Raw genomic sequence first — 25,735 nt, 5'->3', positions numbered from 1 at the left:
TTTTTCTGTGAAAAATAAGCCTGCCCACAATCCCAACAGCTTGAAAGGCTGAGACAGGACGGCAAGTTCAAAGCCAGCCTCAGCAACGGTGAGCTGCTAAGGAACTCAGTGAGACCCTGTCTCTAACTAAAATAAAAAATAGGACTGGGGATGTGGCTCAGTGATTGAGTGCCCCTGAAATCAATATCTGGTACCCCCCATTAAAAAAAAAGAGTTTTATAGGCAAGGAATATGTACAAAAAGATTCTAAGGGAAGGTAAACATGATGACAAGTGAATGTCTTCTTAGAATATTTATTGCACAGTGGGTAGAAAATAATAAATGTACTTCTTTCTACTTCCTCTCCTTACTCCAAAGTGGTACATACCCTCATTTTTTAGTATCAATTTCCCTAGCTACATTCAAAAGCACAGCAGTTCTACAAACACTATAATCTTTTAAGATGCTTTTAAACCAGTAAGTAGACCTTTGAAAAGGCTTGATTACCTATTCTCATAAGCAATGACTGTACTGTCTTTTAAATACCACAATCATGCATTTGTTCTAAAATTAACATGACAATCTACTTTGTATTAAAAAAAGAAAAATAATGATTAATTATTGAAAAGCAAATGTTGGTTTCATGGTCCCATTCAAAGTCATTCAGAGCAAAATTTAATTCAATTACAAAAACTCAAATACTGTAACTATTCAAATCACAACTGTAAAGGTCCAACTCAGAAACTTCATGCCTGCAAGTCCCTCAGCTGATTCCACTGGGCACTAAAATCTATAGTACATCTTACCTTTGTTAGTTAGAGAATCCTTATCTTCTTTAGTTGTAAACCAAGCCTGGCTAACTGCTGAAACTTCCTCATTACCCAAAGGAGATATTTCATCTAGTTGTTCATTCTGTAAAATCTAAAAAAAAAAAAAAAAAAAAGGTAGTAGCTAAGTAGTAGCTTGATTTAATACAAAACTTAACTTTTGTGATGCTAGGCATGCTAAAAACCTAATGTAATAATATGGAATTCACTCTTTTAGGTATAGTAAAATACATTCAATTTAAAAGACATATATTTCTTGCTTCTTTTATTATGGCAGTATAAAAACATTAATATATATGACCATTTAAGAAAGTACCTAGAAAGTACTAGTGGCTTCAAGTTTTAATAATGTGGGTCAAGAATGCATTACATAGTTTAATCAATACAGGCTATTCCACTTGTGTACATATATAAATGAGTTTATAAATATAGTTATAATCAGTTCCAGATAAGAAAATGGAAATACTAGGGTTGAGTATTATGGCTAGTTATTGTCCTTGGAGGTAGTTTGCTGCCTAAACTATACACAGTTGTTCATAATATAATCTCTTGCTGAACCTAATGGATTAAAGGGCTAATCAAAATACATTATTGCAAAATCACTGTCTGCTACTATTTATTGAAAACTTTGTTTTAGCCTATCTCTAAGCCGATTCACAGCCTTATTAATGTATCTTCCTCTAAAAGAAATAATTAGTACTAATATTATTCTTGCAGTTAAGGTACACCACTAAGTACATTTCAATTACAGACATACTTTAGCAAATTATACAGGAACAAAGAATCTTTGAACAGATTTGACCTTGGCCAAAAGGAAGCTACAATGTAAATTAAGAATATTGCTACCATCTCAGGTATGAGCCTATATTCATAGGCAGACCAGGATAAGAGGACCACCAAATGCTTGGTGGTCATTCAACTCAATCAGTCTCTTGATTTGGATAAACTACTAAATTATATAACTCGCTAGAGGTAAATTCTAACAAAGATTGGAATAGTTCTTGAATAAGAAGAAACTGAATTTCTAATCTGAAAAGGAACTGAAACCCATCTTACTTGGAAAGAGTTGTCAGGGAACAACCAGCACACAACAAGGAAAGCTATGCCTCTATTGTTGCTGCTTTATTTTTATAGCTGGTGGTAATATGCTGCATTTATGAATGTTTTTAAATCCAGCTAAAAATTATGGGAACAATTCTAAAGCCCTATTATTTTATGTGTGATATTTAGATTTTTTTTTACAAGACTGAGAAGAGAACTGAGACAGATCAGATAATGTATTGTATTTGTCAATAATTCTTTGAAATGTGATACAGGAATTATGCATTTGTAAAGGGTGAAATAGAGAGCTATCAAAAGACCTTGACATACACTACACAATTTTTTTTTTTGGGGGGGGAGGGTAGATTTTCCAGAGGTTGAACTCAGGGGCACTTGAGCACTGAGCCACATCCCCAGCCCTATTTTTGTATTTTAGTCAGAGACAGGGTCTCATTAAATTGCTTAGGGACTTGCTTTGGCTGAGGCTAGTTTTGAACTTCAGATCCTCCTGCTCAGCCTCCCAAGCTGCTGAGATTATAGGCATGCGCCACACTATACACTTTTAAGAACTGCAGATGATACTCTTAGATGCTCTCTTTATCAGCTGGATAAGACAATCAAATCACTACCTTCCAAAGTGTGTCTAAATATGTAATAGAGTCAATTTCATGAACCTTAAGAATAAGCCTGTTTTGATGATTAACTGCTATCTCTGGGCATTTAATGCCTTATGACTCAAATTTTCCTGATAAAGAGTTATAATTATTATTTAAAATCTTTGTAAATAGCTATCAAAAGAGAAAATAATCAAGAAGAGCAGTAATATTTAACACTGTCTATAACAAATGAGTTTACTGAGTATAGTGGGGGACTTGGGTAAGTATCTGTATTACATGTAGCTTCATAGTATCTTCTCTCCATTTCCCTACTTTATAATAAAGCCATTACACAGGCTTTATTAGTAGGCCTCTGTTTTAAACTTAAATCTTTGTTAGTTGCAGGATTTCATGTCTGTAATGTATAAAGGACTTAGAAATCTAAAAATAAACATTGAACCCATTCAAAGTCTCTTAAAACCACAAAGTACTGAGTATAATGGAATGCTCTAGAGTTTATTATTTTTTCAAGCTAATCTCATCACTGGAATGAGATGCAATGTATTAGCAACTGAACTATGTCAAATAGCTATATGTTCCTAGTTTACAGAAAAGTAGTAAGAAGCAGGCTATTTCTGAACAATTTAATTTGCTTTCAATTCACAACCCAATGCTAATCTTATTAAATAAATATTAGAAGTTAGTATCAAGTTTTTCACTCACTAAAACAAAAAAATCAAGAAGCTAAATATTAAGTTATAACTCATTTACTTTCTGGCAATGGGCAAAAGTTAAACAAAACTCTATAATTTCTCTTACACTAAGGACTAATATTGTACCACTGTTCAATCCTATAATAACTATGTTGTAAATCAAATCACATACAGGATGTTATTTTTACTGTGTGAAAACTGAATGAAGTGAGACTACATAATCTTTAAATTTGGAATAACTTTGACAACATTCATTTTGAAGAAAGGATTATCTACTGGTTCAGAGGACTTGAAAAAAATTCCTGTCCAAATCACCCATTGATATCAAAGGACTAATTATGAAGATTTCTATCCTTACTCAAAGCTGTCTGATCTATGTGATATTCACTCCTCTGGAAACTGTGTGATTTTTTAAAGTAGCTTATTATTATAGAAGGTTGACTACACACATCTGAGATATCCTCAGTCCTTGATGTTAAATATCAATTTCCAACTATTATACTTCTTAAATGGTCAATGTGATGCTTTCTAAAAGAAAAATACTGTCATGCCTCCACCTTGAAAATATCTTATTAAATAAATATTTTATTAAATGAAGGGATGAGCAAAAGAATTAGCTACTAAAAAAGAAAGGGGCAATCAGTCAAAGGTAAATTTATAATATAGTTAAGCTTCAGAATATCTAAGATAGCAAAGAATACATATTACTTTTTTTTTGGGGGGGGTACTGGGGTGGGGACTGAAGTCAGGGGCACCCTACCATTGAGCCACACCCCCAGCCCTATTTTGTATTTTATTTAGAGACAGGGTCTCCCTGAGTTGCTTAGCACCTCACTAAATTGCTGACACTGACTTTGAACTCGCAATGCTCCTGGCTTAGCCTCCCGAGCCACCATGTCTGCCTACTTTTGGCACAAGTATCTCAGCTAGGGCTTATAAGAGACAATTAAAAGGTTCACTTAAGAAATAGTATGATCTGACTATTACTCAACTTCTCTACACATGGTAAATTTATCTAGTTCTGCATGCACCAAAAGGAATAGTATTGCCATCATTACTGTTGTTATGAGATCACTACAAGTAGTGAATGTATATGCATCACTTTTTGTTTCAAGAGATGTGAATCACTCTACAGGGAATGAATTTTTAAAATCTACTTTTGCTTATAACTGAGACTCATGTGGAGACTGAATTTTAATTAAATGATGTCTTACCTCAATTTTGTGGTTGCTATTTTGCAAAGGTATCATTTTATTACCTAAACTGTGATCACCTTCCTGAGGCCAGTTAAAACATGTACTATACCTGGATCTGTGTTACCGTTCCCTCAGTAATCTCATCATCTGCCACCTCTGTGGTTGCGGTCATAGTCACCTCAAAGCTCTGATCATTTTCTGAAACTTCAAGGAAAAAATTCATCATCTTCAGAATAATAATAGCAGGATCTAGTTAAAAATATCTACTGAAAAAATAAGGCCATATAATTTCTTAACACATTCCTTGTCAATACATCCCCACATGTACATTTTAATTTGTTGCATGTTTATTGTACGTCTAATTCATACTAGGTATTGCTGCGTGCTGGAGATATGGCAGTGAGAAAACAAAAATCCTGCCTTCATGGAGCTTATAGTCTAGTGAGGATAGACATAAAATGAGCACAATTCTATGTTGGATAGTGATTATAAGAAGAAAAAGTAAAGCAGGAAGGAGATATGCTAGAGTGATAGAGTGTTTGAAATTGTAGACAGGAGGCTAGGGAAAGTGGCCAAGACTTGGAACAAAGTAAGGAAGAAAGCTAGTCATGCAAGTATCTTAAGGAATAGTATTTCAAGGAGAGCCAAGTACAAAGGCTCTGAGATATGGCATGCTTGGAGAGTATTCATGAGTATATGCAAGAAGACCAGTGGTGACTGAGCAGAATGAACAATAACAGTAGGCAACTGTGTGGGGCCCTACAGACAATTGTAAAGACTTTGAATTTACCCATGAGGTAGTATATGATTGCAAATTTTTGAATAGAGGAGTGATATGATTTGATTTTTATTTTAACAGGTTCACTCTGGCTGCTATGGGGAAAAAATAATGAAGGGAGAAAAATAATGAAGGGCAGAAGGCTAAACAGAGATCAGTTAAGAGGGTAGTACTGTAATTCAGATAAGAAAGGTCAGTGGCTTGGACCAGGGTGAAGGTTTCAGTAGTTCAAATTTTATATGTATTTTAATGGTAGAGACAATGTGATTTGCAGAACCAACCAGATGTGGGAAAAACTGAAGAGACAAGGATGATACTTTTTTTTTTTAATCTGAACAAATAGAAAAATGGACATGCCATTAATGAGATGAGGAAAAAAGTACAGAAGCAGTACATTTAAACATTTAGGGAGTCTCAAGAGCTTAGTTTTAAACATACTGCTTTGAGATACCTACTAAACCCTGAGAATTTAAAGAGAATGCTGGGGCTGGCTACTTTATATAATGGATAATACACTTGATTTCAAAGACAAATCTGACTTAAATAAATCTGGAAGTCATCACCAGATAAAGTATTTACAACAATGAATTGCAATCACCTAGGAAATAAGTAAAAACAGAAGAAAAAAGCATCTAAGAACTGAGTTATGGGGTGATCCACACTTAGAGGTTTGGGTGATATTGAAAAGTTAACATGAGAAACTACAGAATGGCTGGGCTTGGTGATGAATGAATGCCTGTAATCTGAGTGACTCAGGAGACTGAGGCAGGAGGATTGCGGTTCTAGCAACTTAGTGAAACCCAGTCTCAAAATTTAAAAAAAAAAAAAAGAAAAAAGAGTAGGGATGTAGCTCAGTGGTAGAGCACCCCTAGGTTTAAGTCCCAGTACTGTCCACCACCCTCACCCTTAAGAAAGAAAAAGTACTCACTAAGAAGCCAAGTGACAAAATATTTCAGGAAGAAGGAAATAAGTACTATGAAGAGTTACAGATAGATCAAGTAAGACAAAGACCAAAAATGACCACTGGATTTAGCAACAAGAAGGTCTGTGGAGGGCTGGGGTTGTAGCTCAGTGGTAGAGCATTTGCCTAGCATGTGTGAGGCACTGGGTTCTCCAAAGTACCACATTAAAAAATGTGGGGGAGGGGGGGTCTGTGGAGACCTGGGAGAAAGGTTTGGTAAAGAGGAGAGCATGAAGAAAAGGAAAACTGGAGAAAAAAATGGAGGCAAGTACAGGCAATTATTTCAAATGCTCTGTGTTAAAGGAAAGAAAGGAAATTGGATAGGAGCCAAAAGTGGGTTAAAGGGCATTTTAAAATATTTTTTTGTAATACTGATAGGAGTGAGAGAATGAAAAATTAATGATTGTAAAAGAGAGGAAAGAAATCATTGGAACAACACCCTTAAGAAAGGATGTTGGACATCCTCACAGACAAGGTGGTGCATGCCTATGATCCCAGCAGCTTGGGAATCTGAGGCTGCAGGATTGTGAATTCAAAGCTAGCCTCAGCAAAGGCAAGGTGCTAAAGCAACTCAGTGAGGCCCTGTCTCTAAATAAAATACAAAATAGAGCTGGGGATGTGATGTGGCTCAGTGGTCAAGTTCTTCTGAGTTCAATCCCCAGTACCCCTCCCCCCAAAATATACTTCAGTAGGCAAAATGGATGGGATCTGGTGAAGAAAGAATAGGCCTTAGCTAGAATAACAGAATATAGAGACATAGGTACACATGGGTATGGTAATGGGAATGTATGGAAATTATTTTCTGGTTACTCCAATATTTTCAGTAAAGTAAAAACCAAGGTTGTCAGTTGAGAATTAAGAAAGGTAGAAAAACTATCAGAAGTTTCAGAACATGAAATGGTCATCTTACAGTGAGGAAAAAGAATTACTAAAGAGGCATGACATGACTGGTGCGCAGTATTATGAGCCCACTTTGGTTATTGATAAGGAATAAGATCTATCAGTTTGTGTGTCCTGTTTTTCTCTAATCGCTTTCAATTAGCTGCATCTTCAAAGACATAAACAAAGACAGATTTTGATAGGATTATGCTAACACCAAAGAACAATAAAAGTACAGAAGAAAAAAGGATTTGAAGGTAAATGCAAGACAGCGATTATAATGATTAATCATGAAACCATAACTGGGTAAAGGGGGGAAAATGATATAAATACAGAAGGAACAATGAAATGAAAAAGTGGTAAGATCAATGGGTTCCAATGGGACAAAGGACTATAGGAGTTACAGAGTACCAGAAAAGTGAGATGGAAAGGAAGTAGCATTAGAAAAAAAAAAAAGCAAAACTGAAAAGGATAACAAATAGATTCATTAGGTAATGGCAAGAGTGGAAAAGGGAATGAAAATGGAGAACAAAAAGAGTAAGAAATTATGGTACTGAAAGAATCCTCTAAATGAATGCAATAATCACCATATAACACTATCAATAGTAAATGGCATAAACAATAGTAGTGGATGACTACACAAGTGGCAAATGAGCTAGAATGATTTACATGAGAGGTAACTATGGATGCTGAGAAGACTTTTAAGGCCCTGATATATATTTTATCAGTCTTATAATGCATGAACAGAAAACTTGAATATTAAAATTAAATTTAATTATAATTTTTAGAAAACAAATTCAACTCCATGAAGTCTGGCAAATAATGCTTTACTCAGTACCAGATCATTGTGATGGATATAGAACTTCAAGTATTCTTTCTTCTTCTTCTTCTTCTTTTTTAAATCAACATGTACTTGTGCATATGCAAACAGGGCAGTGTGACAACTTGATACATGCACAAAACGTGCAAACATCAAACAAAGGCAACCAGCATTTGTCTCCTCCTAACATCCACTTCCTTGCACTGGGAACCCTTAAGCCCCTTTCTGCTTCACAAAATATGTAACTGTTAGGAACCAGTCAACCTACTGTGTTGCAGAAGACTAGAACCCACCCTTCCATGCAACTGTATCCTAGTATTTATTCTCTCGCCAGTCGTTCCAACCTCTGGCAACCCTCATTTCACCCCATTATTTCCATGAAATAAAACCCTTTAGCTTCCACAAATGAATTAGAATGTGCAATATCCAACTTTCTGTGCCTAGCTCACTTCATCAAAGACAATATCCCAGTTCCATTCATGTTTTTGCAAAAGATAGGATTCCACATTTTTATTGCTGAATTAATATTCTACTGTGTACATTTTATCCATTCATCTATTGATGGACAACTAGATTGACTCCATATCATAGATAATATAAACAGTGCTGCAACTAACATGGAAATCTAGGCATCTCTGCAACATGCTGATCTCATTTTCCTTGGAAAGACACCAAGTAATGGGACAGCTTGACCACATGGCAGAGTTCTACTTGGTATGCAATCTCCACAATGTTCTCCATGATGACTGTACTAATGTACCTTCCTACCAACAGTTCCTCTGTTGCTGTATCACCACCAGCATTTGTTATTTTTATCTTCTAACTATAGCCATACTAACTGAGGTGAAATGATATCTCAATCTTGTTACCCATTATTGTTCTGTTCAGGTTTTCTGTCTTTGTAATTCAATTTTATTAGGGTATCTGTGGCAGAAAGTTATCGATTTCTTTTAGGTTTTCCAAATTACTGACATAAGTTGTTTACAATATAGTATATTTTGTATATGCCTATAAATGATCCTTTGTATTTCTTTGGTGTCAGATACAATGTCTCCTTTTCCATCTCTGGCTTTATTTATTTGGGTTTTTTCTTCTTTTCCCTCTGGTTAGTCTAGCGTTGTTCATTTTATTATCTTTTCAAAAAACCAACTCTTTGGGCTGGGTATTTAGCTCAACAAGGGTTTGTCTAGCATGTATGAGGTCTTGGGTTCAACCCCTAACAAAAAAACAAACAAAACCAACTCCTTGTTTTCTTGATATTATCTTTTTAGTCTCTATTTCATTTATTTCTGCTCTGATCCGTTCTTTTTCTCCTTCTAATTTGGGGTTCAGTTTGTTCTTGCTCTTATCGGTCCTTGAATACAATGTTTGCTTATCTGAAATCTTATTTTAAATGTAGACCCTCATTGCTATCAAATTCCCTATTAGTACTGCTTTATCTGCATTCCACAGGTTTTGTTATGTTTTATTTCCATTTTCATTTCTTTTTGATTTCTTCATTGTTCATTTAAGAGCATGTTGTTTAATTTCCATGTGATTATATAATTTCTCAAGTTCCCCTTACTAATTTCTAATTTTATCCTGTAGTCAGACACATAATATAATTTCAACTTTAAAAAAAAAATTGTTGGGACTTGCTTTGTCTATTCTGGAGAATGTTCCATGCATTGATGAGAAGAAAGTATATTCTGTAGCTATTAGATGAAATGGTGTCTTACTTTTAGGTCCACTTGATTTATAGTAAACTACAAAATTTGATTTTCTGTCTGTGTTGTTCACAGCTGAAAGTGAAATACTGAAATTCCCAATTATTATTAAACTACAGTCTCTCCCTTTAGATCTAACAATATTTGCTTTATATACTTAAGTGCTCTGGTGTTAGGTGCATATAAATGTACAATTTTTGTTTTCTCTTGTTGAATTAATCTCTAATTATTAGAGTGATCTTGTCTCTTTTTATAGTTTCTGACTTAAAGTCTATCTTTATGGCTGTTCCCAGCCATTCTCACTTGCTTTTGGTTTTCATTTGTGTGGGATATTTTTCCAATCCTACATATTCAGCCTATGTGTGTCTATTGGTAAAGTGAATTTCTTATAAGCAGGATATTTTAAAAATTCATTTTGCTTAACTAAATGTTTTAACTAGGAATTTTAATCCATTTTTATATTCATGGTTATTACTGATAAGACATAATCCTGTCATTTTGTTAATTTTTTTTTCCTGGCTCTTTTGTACATACCTTTTTCCTCTCATGTTCATTTCTGTGGTATTCCCCATACATAAGATTTAACTGTGTTCTTTTTTGCTTTTGTGCATCTGTTCTACTAGTGAGTTTTGTACTTTCATGTTTTCATGGTAGTTACTATTCTTTTTCCTAGTGAACAACTCCCTTAAGCATTTCTTGTAAAGTAGATCTGATAATGATGAACTCACTATCTTCCTGCCTCGACCTTCTATGCCACTGGGATTAGACATGCAACACTGCGCTTGGCTGAAGTTCATGCTTTAAAGCAGTTTTTAACTCCAGACTGTATTTCATAATTTTTGAGTTATAGATGGACAGAATGCCTTCATTGTTTTTATGTGGTGCTAAGGATTGAACCCACTGCCTTATACATGTAAGGCAAGCACTCTGCCACTGAGCTACAGCCTCTGCCCATGAATTATGTTTTTTCTTGTCTTGGAAAGATTTTATTTCTCCTTTATTTCTGAATGATAGCTTTGCTAGACATAGTATTCTTTGTGTGCATTTTTTTCCTTTCAGATGTTAGAATATATATCTCAATTTCTCCTGGCCTATAAGGACTCTGATGAGAAAACTCTTAGTTTAATGAGGATTAACTTGACACTTATGTAACTATATATAACTTGACACTTACCTAGAGAATTCTCACTTTGTCTTGGGCTTTTGACAGTTTGACTATAATATTCCTCAAAGAATATCTTTTTTGGTTGAATCTATTAGGTTTCATTCTTTAAGTTTCCTGGGCCTGAATTTATGTATTTTTCCTAAGATTTAGAAAATTTCTGGCTATTTTTGATAGGTTTTCTATGCTGTTCTTTTTATTCTAGAACACCTACAACATGACATTTGCTTAATGACATCCTGTAAGTCTTCCAGGCTTTCTTTGTGTTTGGGTTATTTCTAAAGATTTATCTTCAAGCTCAGACATTCCTTCTTCTGTTTGGTTTTGTTATTTAGCTCTCAAGTGTATTTTTACTCAATTTACTGAGTTCTTTAGCTCTAAGACCTTTTTGATTCTTTTTTCATGATCCATATTTAGATCATATTATTTTCCTAATTTTGTTGAATTATTGGCCTATGTTCTCTTCTATTTTGTTGAGTTTCCTTAAATTACTAATTTGAATTCTTTTTTAGGCAATTTGTCAATTTCCTTTTCTTTGGGGTCTGTTGCTAGAGAGCTTTGTGTTCCCTTGGGAGGCATGATGTTATCTTTCTTTTTCATGTTTCTTGTGTTCCTATGTTTGCACATCTGTCAGATCATTTGCCTCTACACATTTCATAGGTGGTTTCTGTAGTAGAAAAATTTCTCCTGGAGATGTGTCCTAAGGTACTGGTTGAGAAGGCTACTTTGGCTTTGGTTCCAGGTAGGTGTAGTAGTATAGCAGCTATAACTAACAGTGGTGATGACTGGTATACATTACAGACAGTGTACCCATCAGTGTATTGGGGGAAGCTCAGGTACTTCTTAGGGTCTCAGAGAGCTAGCTTGCTCAGGGTGGCTACTAGCTGCCTACTTCCTGAATTGTGGGTATATAGGACTACCTGGAGGTTTCCCAAGGTCTTAATGGGTTGAACTTCTCAGGACCAAATGCCTAGCTGCTTTCTGGAGGCCTTGGTAGGTAGAGTGGCACAGGGTAAGTGGGTTGCCCAGCTGCTTCCAGAGCTATAGGTAGGTGAGCAGGGTTACCTTGATGGTTCCTGTGGGACTTAGCAGGTCAAACTGATGAGGATAGGTGAGTGAACAAAGTTCATGCCTTTTATTTTTTTGGGGGGTGAGGTGGGGTGGAGGGTACCGGGGATTGAACTTAGAGGCACTTGACCACCAAGCCACATCCCCAGCTCTATTTTGTATTTTATTTAGAGACAGGATTTCCACTGAGTTGTTTAGTGCCCCATTGTTGCTGAATCTGGCTTTGAACTCACGATCTTCCTGCCTCGGCCTCCTATGCCACTGGGATTAGACATGCAGCACTGCACCTGGCTGAAGTTCATGCTTTTACCCCAGACTATATTTCATAAGTACTATTGCTATGATTCAATATCCTAGTACACACACACATACAAAACACAACCCATGTCTTTAGTATTAGTATATCCATATTACCTTGGGTTAAGTGGAAAAGGGTATGAAGAATTCAGTTCAATACCATAAAAGAGAACAAAATGCCCAGTCAGAACCTATGATCATGAACAAGGCATTCTATTTCAACCAAATGTATTAATCATAATTTATACCAAAGTAACTAAAAAATTCTAGTAGAAAATATCCACATACATTAGGAAATAGGCCAAGCAATTTATAGAATTTAATCAACAACATAATGACAGTCCAATTGAAAGAACTGAAAAAAAAAAAAACATAAGAATCATTTTTAGAAGGAACAATTAGAAATATGTGATGCTTGTATATGTCATACTTGGAAGCAATACTAACACTAATTTTTCAATAAATGTGATAGTCAATTGAAACAAAATGGCTTCTTTTCTGTTCAATTTAACAAGCAAATGAGCTAGGGTACATATAGCTCAGTGGTAAAGAATCTGCCTAAAAAAAATTAACTCTGAATACAAAGTTCATATCTATTTGTTAAGACATGATTTTTCATGCTAAAAATCTACTCTTGGTTTTATTTCACTAGATGAAGATGTCATCTTGCTTGGTGTTGTGTGCAAAGTCAAGAGTTCCTGGGTATGGCAAAACTCTCCTTTGTGCTAAGAGTGCCACCAGTAACCACTTGCTCCATTCTGATCACCATGGACTAAGACATCTGGCTTTGTAGGATAACCACTCTTCAATAGGATCCCAGACTCTTTGCTTCAAAAATCAGATGTATAACCAAATCCTGAAATACTACATGTCCTCTAGAATCTAGTCTACCTTAAATGATCTTAGATATAAACACGTTAAGAACAAGAACTTTTTTAGTGAAAATAAACTAGTTAGGTATCTATTGAATTTCCACATAAGGAAAAGGCACTATAACATTGGGATTAACAATATGTACTATAGGAACCACAATGTCTGAATATTATTTTAGACTTCTCTGTGTCTAATTTTCTTCATTTATAAAATGGGGATGTTAATAAAAATAGCACCTATTATAGAACATGCTTTCTCCCAATCATGTAAATATGGTTCTTACCGGGTAAGTTGAAAAAATATTTATGAACAAAGTAAAGATATTCATATAGTACATGGGGGGAGAGTACTCAACAAAAAAATGTCTAAAAGGCTCTTTATGGAGTCGATCAACAGGTTGAGAATTTAAAAGAGTTGAGAAGACTATATTATGCAATATTTAAAAGCATTAATAACTATACCTGGCATATAGTAAGCACTCATTAAGTAAAGAGTCTATATCTACTTAAAAAGGCCAACTGAATCCCCTGAAAGCTAAAATTTGGTTTCAAAAGGGAATTCTACATTCTTAATATATAGTGACTTACGTGGGAGCGCAACAACTGATATGCAAGGAGTAGAATCATCAATACTCTGATCATCCTCAGAGGACAAACAAAGTCTCTTATGTGGAGGTTCAGTACTATCTTCTGAGTCTATTTCATCAGCTTCTAATGGAAGGAAAAGAACAATAAACCAAAAAAAAAAAAAAAAATCTCAAAAACTTCAAACCAATAAAGAAAAAACAAAATCTCCAGCTAGTAGTGATTCTACAATGATTTTCTTACCCATTAGCTTATTTAAACCCAGCTATGCAAACAGGCCTCAAATAACATAATCTTCTCTATGCCTACTGTAGTACTGTTACAAGTATTATGTCTAGGAACTACAAAGACGCCACCTTTTAAACCAACTTGACTTTCAAAACATTTCATATACAAAGACAAAAGCAAGTTATATGATTAATTCACAAATATTTACTAAAAGCCTACTGTGTTCTAAATGCAAATAGAACAATGAAGGATATCCTGCCTGTCAGGGAACTTGCAGTGCAGTGGAGATGACTAAACCAATAATTTCAAAATAATATAGAAAGTAATGTAACAATAAAGCTATAAAGTTGGAATGAAGAGGCTTTTTGAGAATACAGAAGAGATTAGACTAGAGGTGAAGGAAGGATTCCTAACAGAGTATCTTAAATCTGAAAGCAAGGCAGGGTAAATGATTATTCTTCCTGGCAGTAGGAGCAATATGTGCAATGGTGCTGAGGTATGCTATGGAAACAAAAATAGTTATAACTACTAAAACATAAGTGTATGACATGTGGCAGGATGTGAGGCCAGTAAGAAAGACAACATGATGAAAGGCCTGAGTGCTAAATTAAAGGATTTTACTATATTCTAAACACTGGAAGGTTTAATCTTAAGCTACTGAGTATCATGACCAATTTCTTGAGCAGTTTGAAAGATGAATTAGAGGTGGGAGACTGGTTAAAGGCTATTAGAGTTACTTAGATGAGAAAAAAGTATTTGATCTAAGAAAGAGGGACTTGAAACAGAGAAATGGATTTTTAAAATATTATAGCATGAACAAGTCTTCATAACGGAATGAATGTGGGAAATGAGAGAAGGAATTTATTCCTAAGTAATTTATGACCTGGGACACTAAATAAAAAAGAAAAAAAAGAAGCAGGTTTAGGAAGTGTCTGAAAGAACTATTTGGGATGTGTGAAATTTAAGGTGGCTATAGGAAGCACAGATCATTTGAATGGGTTTGTGCTAGTTAAAAACCACAAGTTTGAATAAAGTAACCCAAGAATTTTAAAGAGTAGGAAGAAAACAGAATCCATATTAAAAAAGATGAACTTAAATGCAAAATAAATTACTGCTGGCACCAAATGGTGTGTGTGTGTGTGTGTGTGTGTGTGTGTGTGTGTATATATATATATATATATATATATATATATATATATGAAGTGTCTTATAGTTATTCCATCATCATCTTTGGATATTTGATAGATCCCATTTATAAAATAACTATGAGATTGATAAAGTCTAAAATTTACGGTAAATTTAAAAACATAAAATTTACTTTAATTTTAAAAATATATGAACTAAGATTAAGCCATGATCCAAAGAGATTAACTCCTTTTCTACCCTGCTAAGCTATACTGTCTATCTGGGTATTTCTGATAAGGAATTCAGAAATCCCAAGAGTCACAAGTATATGTTCAGCAAGTTCTCCTACCATTCTGAGGGCAATGAAGAATGAGGTTCCCTTCTGTGTCCTGAGTCAATGTCACAGAGTTCACAGTTTCTACTGTTACTGTGTCAGAATCCTCTTCAACTGTGCTCATACTCAAATCTGTACAAGAACAGACTCCACATTAGAATTTAAAAAATTATTTCCAGATAGAAACATGAAGTGGTAACCCCTCCCTCAACCAAATATCCCACGTTTATTTGGGTATTGCCTATAGTGTTCTTTATGTGAAATTATAAATTCAGATTTCATAAACTGCTATTAATAGTTCATATTCATGAATTAGAATCAGATCATCTGCAAGAATCTGTTTTAATTAGAAAACAAAGCATGTATTTTTAAAAGAGTTGTTTTTACTATATCCAATGAATGAGAATCTGTTTGAAATAATCTGTTTCGTTTCTTTGGGTCCTAGTGGACTGAGCCCAGGGGTGCTTTATCACTGAACCACATCTCCAACCACCCCTGCCCCCCACTCTTTTTAATAGTCTTGCTAAATTGCTGGGATTATAGGTGTGCGCCACTGTGCCCAGCAGGTTGTTTTTATTGGCACCTTGTCATATTAACTTCTGACTGTTTAGTAGAAAATTCATCAAAACTTTTATTCTGATCTACGAATTAGTTAACAAGACACTTCTTATAGGTATTTAGGCTCTCTTATCTAAAAAATAGGAACATTAAATAATAATTCTTGCTGTCTTTTTCATAATATGAAACAAGTAAATATATCCATCATTGGCTTTTCTAATTTTATTCTTGTTCTCAGATCAGTCTTAGAAATACAATCTCATGGTTAGTAGGGGTCAATATATTGGATTACAATCTATGGTCTGGTTCAAGTCTTCAGAATCATTTTATACTGTTCAATGGAGCTCCTGTCTCAATATTTAGCTTTGGTCTTGTCCACATACTTTCTGCCAACTGAGAAAGACTTAAGCCTTGATGTGTACTCAGTCACTCAATATTTGCTTTTTTGACTTTTACACACAAGATATTAATCCATTCATATATGGTATTTACCATTTTAAGTTAATGTGTTTTCCTTTCACTGGAAATAACATTTACACTGTGAAAATCCAATGGTTCATTGAAATTTTACTTTAAAAAGTCATTATTCATCTGATGACATTCTCAAAACAAAGATGAATGGAAATCATGATCTAGATATGACTAAAATTTGCAAACCATGAGGGAAGGACCTTGCAACAAAGGTATTCTTACCTAAACAACGGTTGGATCAGCTATAGCCCTTCCCACAGAATCAAGTTGCCTTCCCTTATCCAGCCGCATCACTTTCATGTTATCCAGATTGTTTCTCCCCCATGTTCTGCAACACTGAAAAATTAACAGCATTACAAAATGAGACTTCATAACTGAACACTAACAGTATGCTAAAATACTCTAGCCTCAAGTCTCTGTGATGTCTCAACCAAAAAAGTTAAGACAAAAACAAAATTCTTTTTTTAAGTAGAACCTTTGGCAATGAGCCTCAAAATGTATTCTCCAATAAAGAAATGACAAAAATGATGAGTTTCTTAACCCAAGCTGTCTCTCATCAAGCAATTAAATATTCTCTGAAAAAACAGGTTTAGCTATGCTAGTGGTTACTGTGGCATCATCTGGTGTGTATATCAACCAACTAATTACCATAAATATTACCAGTAACAATAATTTTTCTTTATGGTGGATTCTTTATAATACCACGATTTTATTTTAAAGCACTAAAAACTACACAACTATCTTCATTCATAAACCATTTTAAGAAGACAGGTGAACTACATCTAGGAATTTGTGGAGAAAAACCCCATCAGACCAGAAAAGGTAAATTACGACTAAGTTCTTAATACAAAATATTATACAATCTGAAATAATCAGTTTTTAAAGGTTTCTTTCAATAGGTTTTTCATCTTCATCCGAAAAGGCCAACTAATTAAAAAGACAGGATCTGAGGTTTATGGGGGTTGTTTCAACAAAAATTAAGAATTAAAATTTCCATTTCTCTCAGCATTCTAATTAGAACTTCTCTTCAGAATGGCTGTATTAGAAAATTGTTTACCTAAATTTGCAGTGAAAAGATATAGACTCTGCTAGAGCTCTTTAGAACTCCAGATATTAGATTCCACATTCTTCTCATATCTGAATCCATTAAATTATTTTAAAAAGCTGGTCAATAATACCAATTACAGAAGATAGAGGAACAAAAGGTTAAAAAAGGGGCAGTTTAAAATCATACATACACATATGAAAAAAAATCAAAAATTACACATTTTGTTGTGGTTCCTTCTTATCTCCTGGTTTATATGCAAAGACTACAATTTTATATCTTCCTTTAGCATTCACTCACAATAAAAAATGCTAAGGAAATCATTTCACAGGAATTTTTGTGTAACATTTAAACTTATGGGCATAAAAAATGACATTATTTAACAAATCCTCTATCATTGGACATGTATGTTGTTCCCTGTATTTAATTTCCTTAAATCAAACCAAAACATTCAATACAATTTACTTAAATAGCCTTAGTAACTGAAAACTAATCTATAGATATGATGAAATTTTAGACTTTTAGTGATACAGCAAACTATTTTCCAAAAAGGTTGTACAAACTTAACGTTCAGTTTAAACTCTACTCTTGGTAACTGTGCCATTTTTATTTAAAAAGAAACTTCAGGGCTAGGGAGGTAGCTCAGTGGTCGAGTGCCCATCTAGCAGACCCATGACATTGGGTTTGATTCCCAGCACCAAAAATTATAGTAAAAACTTCAAAGCAAAACACAACTACTCATTTGACAGGTGCAAAGTCATTACTGCTTGTTATGGTTTAGACGTGGTTTCTCAATCAAGATCCATGTGTTGGGAGCTGGGCCATAGATGGTGTGGAACCTTAAAGAGGTGAAGCCTAGTGTTAAAACTTCAGGTAAGTTGGAAGCAAACCCTCGGGGATAGTGGGAACTCAGTCTCCTGTTTTGTTTGTGGTACTGGGAATCGGATTCAGCACCTTGCACATGCTAAAGAAGTAAGCTCTACAACCTCAACCCCCTCAGTCTCTGGCTTTTTTTTTGTTCTTCCTCCACAGGATTTTGTCACTTGCCATGGGACCCTCACCAGAGCCAGCACCAGGCCTCCAAAACTGAATTATATGTCTTTTTAAAGTAAGTCTGCCTTGGTATTTCATGATTATAACAAAAACTTAACATTTTTAATTTCATTGAGACACAGTATGGAGAATGGACAAGGCAATGTTATAAAGATATACTGTCTAAGAGATAACTGTGTGGTTTAGAAAAGTGGCAGCAAAGGGAAGGGGCTTAACAGAGGATACAAAGGAAGGGCCAAAAGAATTTTCTAAATAAAAGGCAGAGACTAGGAAAAGAGGGGCTATCTCAAGATAATTCCCAGGCTTTTGACTTGGATAACTTTTGAGACGCTTAAATCTAGAGATGTTTTATTATACATTAAATTTTTTTAATATCAGTGTTATTGTTTAAAAAGATACAAAGCATCCAAAAGAAAATCGTAAATTGATAGTTGGTAATATAAACTAAGCTCAGCAGACCAGGATTTTACCTATAAATTGGAGTTAGTGGCATGCTAACTAATATGTGTATGTGGTTCTAGGGACTGAACCCAGGGCTCCATGCATGCTAGGCAAGCACTCTTTTACCACTGAGCTAAATCCACAGCCCACAAACTACTCTTCCAGATTACCAAGAATTTAGAGGTGGCCTAGATCTCATCTCTAGAACACTCTATTATATACATTTCACAGTCAAGAGGAAGACAAGTAGACTGGGAAGCACCAGCTAGTCACAAAGAAAAAAACTAATGATGAACTAAAAAGCACGAGAATGTTTTCTCAATGAACATTAGTCAACTATATTGAATTAGATGACAGAGAAATAACTATATGATCTGGCAATATGAATAAAGTAATTTCAGTAAAATAGAAGGGGCAGAGGCCTACTAGAAAACTAAGAAATTGGAAAGTTGGAAAGACCTCTTTCATTTGCATTACCTTTGAGGGTGAAAAGGATGAAAGGAGCAAGTGGGGTCAAGAATGTTATTTAGAAGAGTTCTTCCATTAATGTTATGATGTTAAAATGGAGAAATGTTGGTGATACATCAATTTATAATGGTAAGGTAAAAAGTTGAATAATTTAGTGCCTTTATTCAATTTTTTTTTAATATACATGAACTATGCTTACATTCTGGAACCTTCCAGTCTTTGTTTTATCAGGGGTATATACCAGGAAGAATTCCAACTCTATCATAAACTTTTTGGAACACACAAATATAACATCATCAACATATTTTAGCGTTCCCTTCTTCCGTTTTAAAGGGCTATACCTTAAGTACCACTTTTACGCTAACTAGCAATGAGAAGACATAATGAAAAAAATTTAAACAGCCATTTTATTCTAACTGGTGAATTCACATTTTAATATATTCCCATCATTTAGTAAATATCTTTAAACAGCAACAATACTCTAATAAATTCAAGAAATAAACACCTTAAGTGTAGTAAACATTTATAGTGGAATTTTTATGTATTTTCACAACAGGAAAATACAGTTGCTTGTATTTATAGCTCCTGATAAGATGACCCTGATTTCATAAGAATCCAGGGGTGAACCATAAAAGAGAGGAAAGAGACCAGGGGGAGGCACAGAGGAAATACTGGGGAATGATACTGGCCAAATTATATTGTTATATTGTGTGCATGTATGAATATGTAACAACAAATCCCACCATTATGCACAATTATCACATGCCAATAAAAAATGTGGGGGAGGGGGATTAAGATGACCCTATTAATATATAAACAACCTGGTAGAACAAAAAGAAAGGGCTATGCATAAAGAAGTTACCATTCCTGGATTTATTAATTTAACACAGAATTTAAAACCAAACAGGGAAAAATCATGTTTCTTCCTAGTTTTGGGGGCTAAGTAAGGTAAGTAAGTAAGGTACTATCAAATCATGAGAAGCAGGGGAGGCACCACTATACACCCTGAATGCCTAGAGCGGATTCTAAAATGGGAGGTGAGATGAAAACTATATGGCATGAAAAACATAGACTATATAACAACTTTATTGAATGAATTTAAAGATTGGCTAAAAGGCATAATTCAAAGACACATTTAGTTTTCACATTTCCTGACCCAATGTAGCATAAGAAAAAATTATCCACATTTCTCTTTTTGAATGCCTTCCAAGTCTTTTATCTATATACCAACTTTAGTTCTTAAAATATCAAGATCTTTTATAATTTTTTAAAATAATTTTCAATACTAATATTTATTCTCCCATTTTTAATAGATACATAGCATCTAAATTTGTCTAACCATTACATATTAATGAACATTTTTGTTTTTTGAGATTATGCTATTATAAAAATTCCATAATGATTACACCATATCTGTTATTGTATATAAGTAATGCCTTAGGAAATATTTGAGGATTTGCATAGTAACATATAACAATTCAAAGAAAATACATTTACAATTTTTTTTTACTCTGAAAGAATACAACTTTACTAAATACAAAAATCTTCATGGCAGATAAAACATAAGAATTCCTACATCCTGAAAATACATAGAGGGATGTCAGAAAACAGACAAAGCCAAAAAATAACATCTTCCTAAGCATCAGTTTTATTCCCCAACAGGAACAGGACCTTCTACTAAGGCAGAATGCTTGGACTATAATTGCTGAACCCTAAAATTGGTTCCTTTGTATACTTGTGGGAAAGTTTGAGAAGATTTTTAAATCAATGAAAGCATAACAAATTAAGGTACCTAATGTTCAGCATGGTTTGGTTTTATTTTTATGGCACTGAGTATTGAATCCAGGGGTGTTTTTTCATGGAGCTATATCCCCAGACCTTTTAATTTATCTTGAGACAGGATCTTGCCAAGTCACCCAGGGTGGCCTCAAATTTTTAATCTTTCTGCCTCAGTCTCCCAAGCTGCTGGGATTACAAGTGTGAGCCTCCATGCCCAGCAAGGCTTGGGTTTTAAGAAGATAAAAATATGACAATACACAGTAATGTGTCAATAGACTTGTTAATAAAATTTAAATCGCTTAAAATGTTGATTCAATTATCAACTACTGAAAAAAAATGTCATTGTTATTCAAATAAATGGAATTATTTGGTAATATGGGTCATATCTTGGTATAAGACTCATACCAGGCTTGGCAGAAAAATTGTTTTAATTAAAGAGTTTCTTTTTCATCCAGCTCATAATTGAAGAGATTACAGTGTGTGTTTGGTTATACTGTAAGATTTCATCCTTTCAAAACTGAGCACTTTTTATACAGGTTACCATCAGAAGCTCTTTAATGGGAACCACAAATTATCACCACATACCCCTGATTTATATAAGTTAATTTAAAAAGCATACTTCCTTACAAAAATACACATAGGCAATTAAAACAAAACAAAAATCCATTTCTTTTGTTACATAACAATGGATAGTAAGTGAATAATTAGTTTTCACTACTGGTGCTTGGAAGAATGACCTGACAACAGTGTACATAATCAAATGACATTTTAAAATATGACATTAAGAAAAACAAAACTGGTCATCAAGAGTTCTCCAGTGTGCTTTTTCCTGACAACTCCTTTCTGTTTTTCACACACAGAATAGGCTATCTTTCCACAAACTTGAAAAAACATGAAAAATAGATTTGTCCTTTTATTTAAACTTTATCATCATTTACTTCTAGGGAGTCATAACTACTCTTCACAAAAACACCTTCAAAACAAAGAAATGACATGAAAGAAAACAAATGTACATACATCTTATAACTATCTGTATTTTCCAAGTAACCCTTGGCAGTAGGTTGAACACTTTTTCCTATTATATCATTCAAGAGGTAGAAAAAGTTTTTGGAGTTTAAATTACAAAACACTTAAATGTACCAATTACCAGGGAATCTTTTTTTATACAGAACACAGTGCTGAAAATTATAGTGATAAGAAAAAAAATGGAGCATTAAAAAGGAACAACTTCATTTTGAGAAGGCAGTATATAGTACAACTCTGTATTAATAGGCAGCCTCTATATGATATAAATAAGTGGAATGAATCCTTCCTAAATTTTGTTGCTGTTCTAAAGTTTCTATGTTTTTGCAACAGAGAGATGTGTGTTGAATACTAGTGATCTAGGTCCTCCACACTTCAAAAAACACTGCTAATCTCCCTCAATATTTTAACATTTATGTGCCAGGCTGTAAGTTCTTAGGGACACTTGTTTCTTCTATTCATCCTCACAGATGTTAATTTTAAACTAATGTACTTAATGGAGTATGACAAAAGCAACTGTTCAAAATAAAGAGATGTTATTTTCAGGACATATAAATTTATTAAACTGTCAATAAACAGTAGGGTCTATAGTCAATGGGGGAGATAAGTGAGTCTAATAGAAAGATAAGCATTATGTGGGGGGTAGATAAGGGAAGTTTGTTGTTAATTTAATGACTACCTAACTTTATAAATACAGGAATCTCTCTCCCTTTTAAAAGCACCTTTGAGGTGGAATGAGATAAACTTTGTCTAGCTGGAAAAACAAAAACAAAAACACAACAGTACCTAAAAAAAATTGGGGGTGTTACAACACTAAAGAGCATACATACCTACTTTTTTTTGGTTCTAGTGATTGAATTCAGGGACACTTAATTACTGAGCTGCATCCCCATCCCTTTTTATATTTTAAAAAAGGGTCTAGCTAAATTGCTGAGGCTGGCTTTGAACTCCCAATCCTCATGCCTCAGCATCCTGAACCACTAGGATTATGGTCCTGCACCTACTTTAAATATTTCTTTCAGCAACCATTTCCCAGCCGTGCTCTATTTTCAAAGCTCAACTCCTAAATCCAAAACTACAATTTCTTTCCTTCAAAACTTCTAAAGCCTTAACACCCAAAGAAAATGTTAATATAGCATGAATATGTATACACAATAGAATACTTATTCCTGTAACTGCTAGAAGTAGGAATGCCCAGTACTTACTCATTAAATGTTGACAAAGAAAGGGCCACTGTATTTTGGCTCCACCATCTAAATCAACTGTAATCTATTAAAGAGATGCATGCAGAATAGATAGATTCCAAAAGCATTTTGGAGGTGAGCCTATCAACTGATGTAGTGAAATAAAAATTACGTTGTTTGGTAGCACACAGAAGAACCTGATACTAATAAGTTAAAATTAGAGATAAAACCATCACAAATCATATAACGTTCTGTTCTTCATAACTTGTATTTTTTCCCCAGATAGGATCAAACTGTTTTTTGTACTTTGTGAATGGAAAGATGTTTATTCTTTATTCTCTCACCAGACTGGTATTTCTCAGCATGATACATAAAGGAATGTAATTTTAACCTTTTTGTTTTTGGAGTCCTTTTTTTCTTTTTTGCAGTGCTGGAGACTGCACTTCACTTCTGAGCTACATCCCCAGTCCCACAGCTGGAATCTTTAAACGTTAACATAGTGAGTGGTAAATTACTCAAATTATCTTAAAAAAGCAAGATGCAAAAATCTTCAAAAAGTTATTTGAAGTAAATTTAAACTAGCTTAAAAAATGTGAATAGAAAAATATGAAAATCCGCAACTGAGAAAGAAAAATGGATTTTCCGTTTGTGAAAACGTCGACATAGTTTTTTCTTTCTTGAACTAGCGCTTAAAAGGTACAAATGGGGGGCTGGGGTTGTAGCTCAGCGGTAGAACACTTGCTTAGTATTTGTGAGGCACTGGGTTCGATTCTCAGCACCACATAATAATTAATTAATAAACGTCATCAACAACTAAAAATTACTTTTTAAAAAAAGCTACAAATGGTTGCTGTACACAAATTAAAATATAGGTGTAATTAATTTAAAAAGTCCATAGCGACATTTTAAGATTAAGACATTAGAAAGTACTAGTCCAGGACATGAATTTTTTTCAGATGTCCCAACGAGCAGCGTCGCCGACAGTCAGCCAGAAAGGAGGTACACAAAGATGAATCAAGACACGAGAAAGGCAAACAAACAAATTCAATCAGAAAAAGGGAGTAGTTCTGATGGACACATTTCATAGAATTATCACCGTTATCTTTATCCTCACCGAATATTTTTATTATAAAAACATATGTTGAATCATTCAACTGCATAGAACGGCACTTAGACACTTCTCTCAAATCTACCCGAGACTAGGCTAAAATACTCTACATATGTCCCCGAAGAGATTCTCAAAACAAAGTCCATTTCGGGGGACAAAAAAAAAATTTTTTAAACAAAATTTTAAGCTTCCTCGGAACTCCGCACTCTACAGTTACTCCCTTGCAGACGCATTTTCTAGGCTCGGTTAGGACACTCCCCACACCCAGCCCAGGTCCCTCCTCCTCCAAAGACACTCTCGAACTGACAGAAATGGTTTGGCCGGCCACCCCGATGCTTTTTGCTTGGGCCGTGAATCGCTGAGAAAGACTGAACACAAAAAAAAAAGATGAGGAAAGAGTCTACGACGCAAATAAGGTTAAGGAAAAAAAGGGGTTGGGGGGTTGGGGCAAGACCCGCCCCCACTCAACCCCACCCAAGCCCACCTCTCCTTCGCGGGACTACACAACAAAACTAGAAACAGTAACAAAAAATAATACCAAAAAAGGAACACCACGAGAAAACAAGTAGTGTTTCCTTACTGGCCCCACTCCCTGGCCCAATTCTCTACCAAAGCTCCCGGCCCACCCCACCCCCAGGGGTCCCGGCGCCATTTAGCTCTTCCGAAGCCGCCGCCATTTTCCGCCCCCGCCGGATCGCTGTGGTGCCGCGGCGGCCGCTCGCTCCTCTATTCTGCAGCTCGAGCCACCACAGCCGGCCCAGCCCTGAGAAGGAGGCCCTGGCCTGAGCGTGCGGGGACGGCCGCTTCAGCTTCTCGAAGGCCAGGCTCTGACCCCGCCCGCTGTGCCCAAGCGCCGGCAGCTTGCGCTGGTCTGTGAGAGCTAGCGGGTAGCCAGGGGGCCGGACAGGCTCCACTGGGCGGAGCGGCCCTGGCGGCGGTTGGGACCTGAAGGTTCCATCGCACTTACTTCCTGTTTTGGGTCCGGGCACTTTGGAAGAACCAGGATGGAGGCTCCAAAAAATACCAGGATGGAGGAAGCAGCCACGGGCGAGAGTGGCTGCAGCTGGAGTGAGCGAACGCAACGAGCCACCGGAAACGGAGCTGCGGCCGCGCCCCGCCCCCAGTCTCCCAAACCCTCCCCCTCCCGCCCTCCTCTCCTGCGGGGCGGCCCCGCGCTCCAGGAGCTAGCGTCACTTCCTGCTAAATCAGAGCGCGAAAAAAGACTCCAGGTTATTTGGGATTGTTTCTGTGCGGGTCGGTGGGGTCTCGGTTGTTGGCCCTTCGTCTTCTCTCTTTAGGCTAGGAAAGCTTGGCGCAACCGTGGTTTCTGGCCCTGGAGATACTTAGGCTCTGCGGCACGAGTTTCTTAGTTCGGCGAGCATCGGAGCCTTGGGAGCCTCTACGTGGAGCGGATTGAAGTACGGAAGAAAACACACTC

The 25,735-nt window shown here is 35.5% G+C and overlaps 1 protein-coding gene across 2 annotated transcripts in view; it reads right to left on the bottom strand.

The window, feature by feature from the left end:
- Dmtf1 (cyclin D binding myb like transcription factor 1) overlaps positions 1-25,377 on the bottom strand; it is a 43,238-nt gene extending 17,861 nt beyond the window's left edge. The window contains exons 1-6 of one of the 2 annotated variants that reach the window (XM_026399345.2): positions 25,265-25,377; positions 16,419-16,532; positions 15,183-15,299; positions 13,484-13,606; positions 4,462-4,556; positions 786-900 (exon numbers count right to left, since the gene is read on the bottom strand). In XM_026399345.2, the coding sequence (XP_026255130.1) occupies positions 786-900; positions 4,462-4,556; positions 13,484-13,606; positions 15,183-15,291 (442 nt within the window). In that variant the 5' untranslated portion in view covers positions 15,292-15,299; positions 16,419-16,532; positions 25,265-25,377. Of the gene's footprint in view, positions 1-785; positions 901-4,461; positions 4,557-13,483; positions 13,607-15,182; positions 15,300-16,418; positions 16,533-25,264 lie in introns of those variants that run through there. The other variant, XM_026399346.2, reaches the window with a different exon arrangement.
- Positions 25,378-25,735: the final 358 nt, after the last annotated feature.

The sequence above is a fragment of the Urocitellus parryii genome, chromosome 3, assembly GCF_045843805.1.
Source record: "Urocitellus parryii isolate mUroPar1 chromosome 3, mUroPar1.hap1, whole genome shotgun sequence".
Lineage (NCBI taxonomy): Eukaryota > Metazoa > Chordata > Mammalia > Rodentia > Sciuridae > Urocitellus > Urocitellus parryii.
Note: the sequence above shows the minus strand (reverse complement) of the source record. Positions and strands in the feature narration are given on the sequence as shown.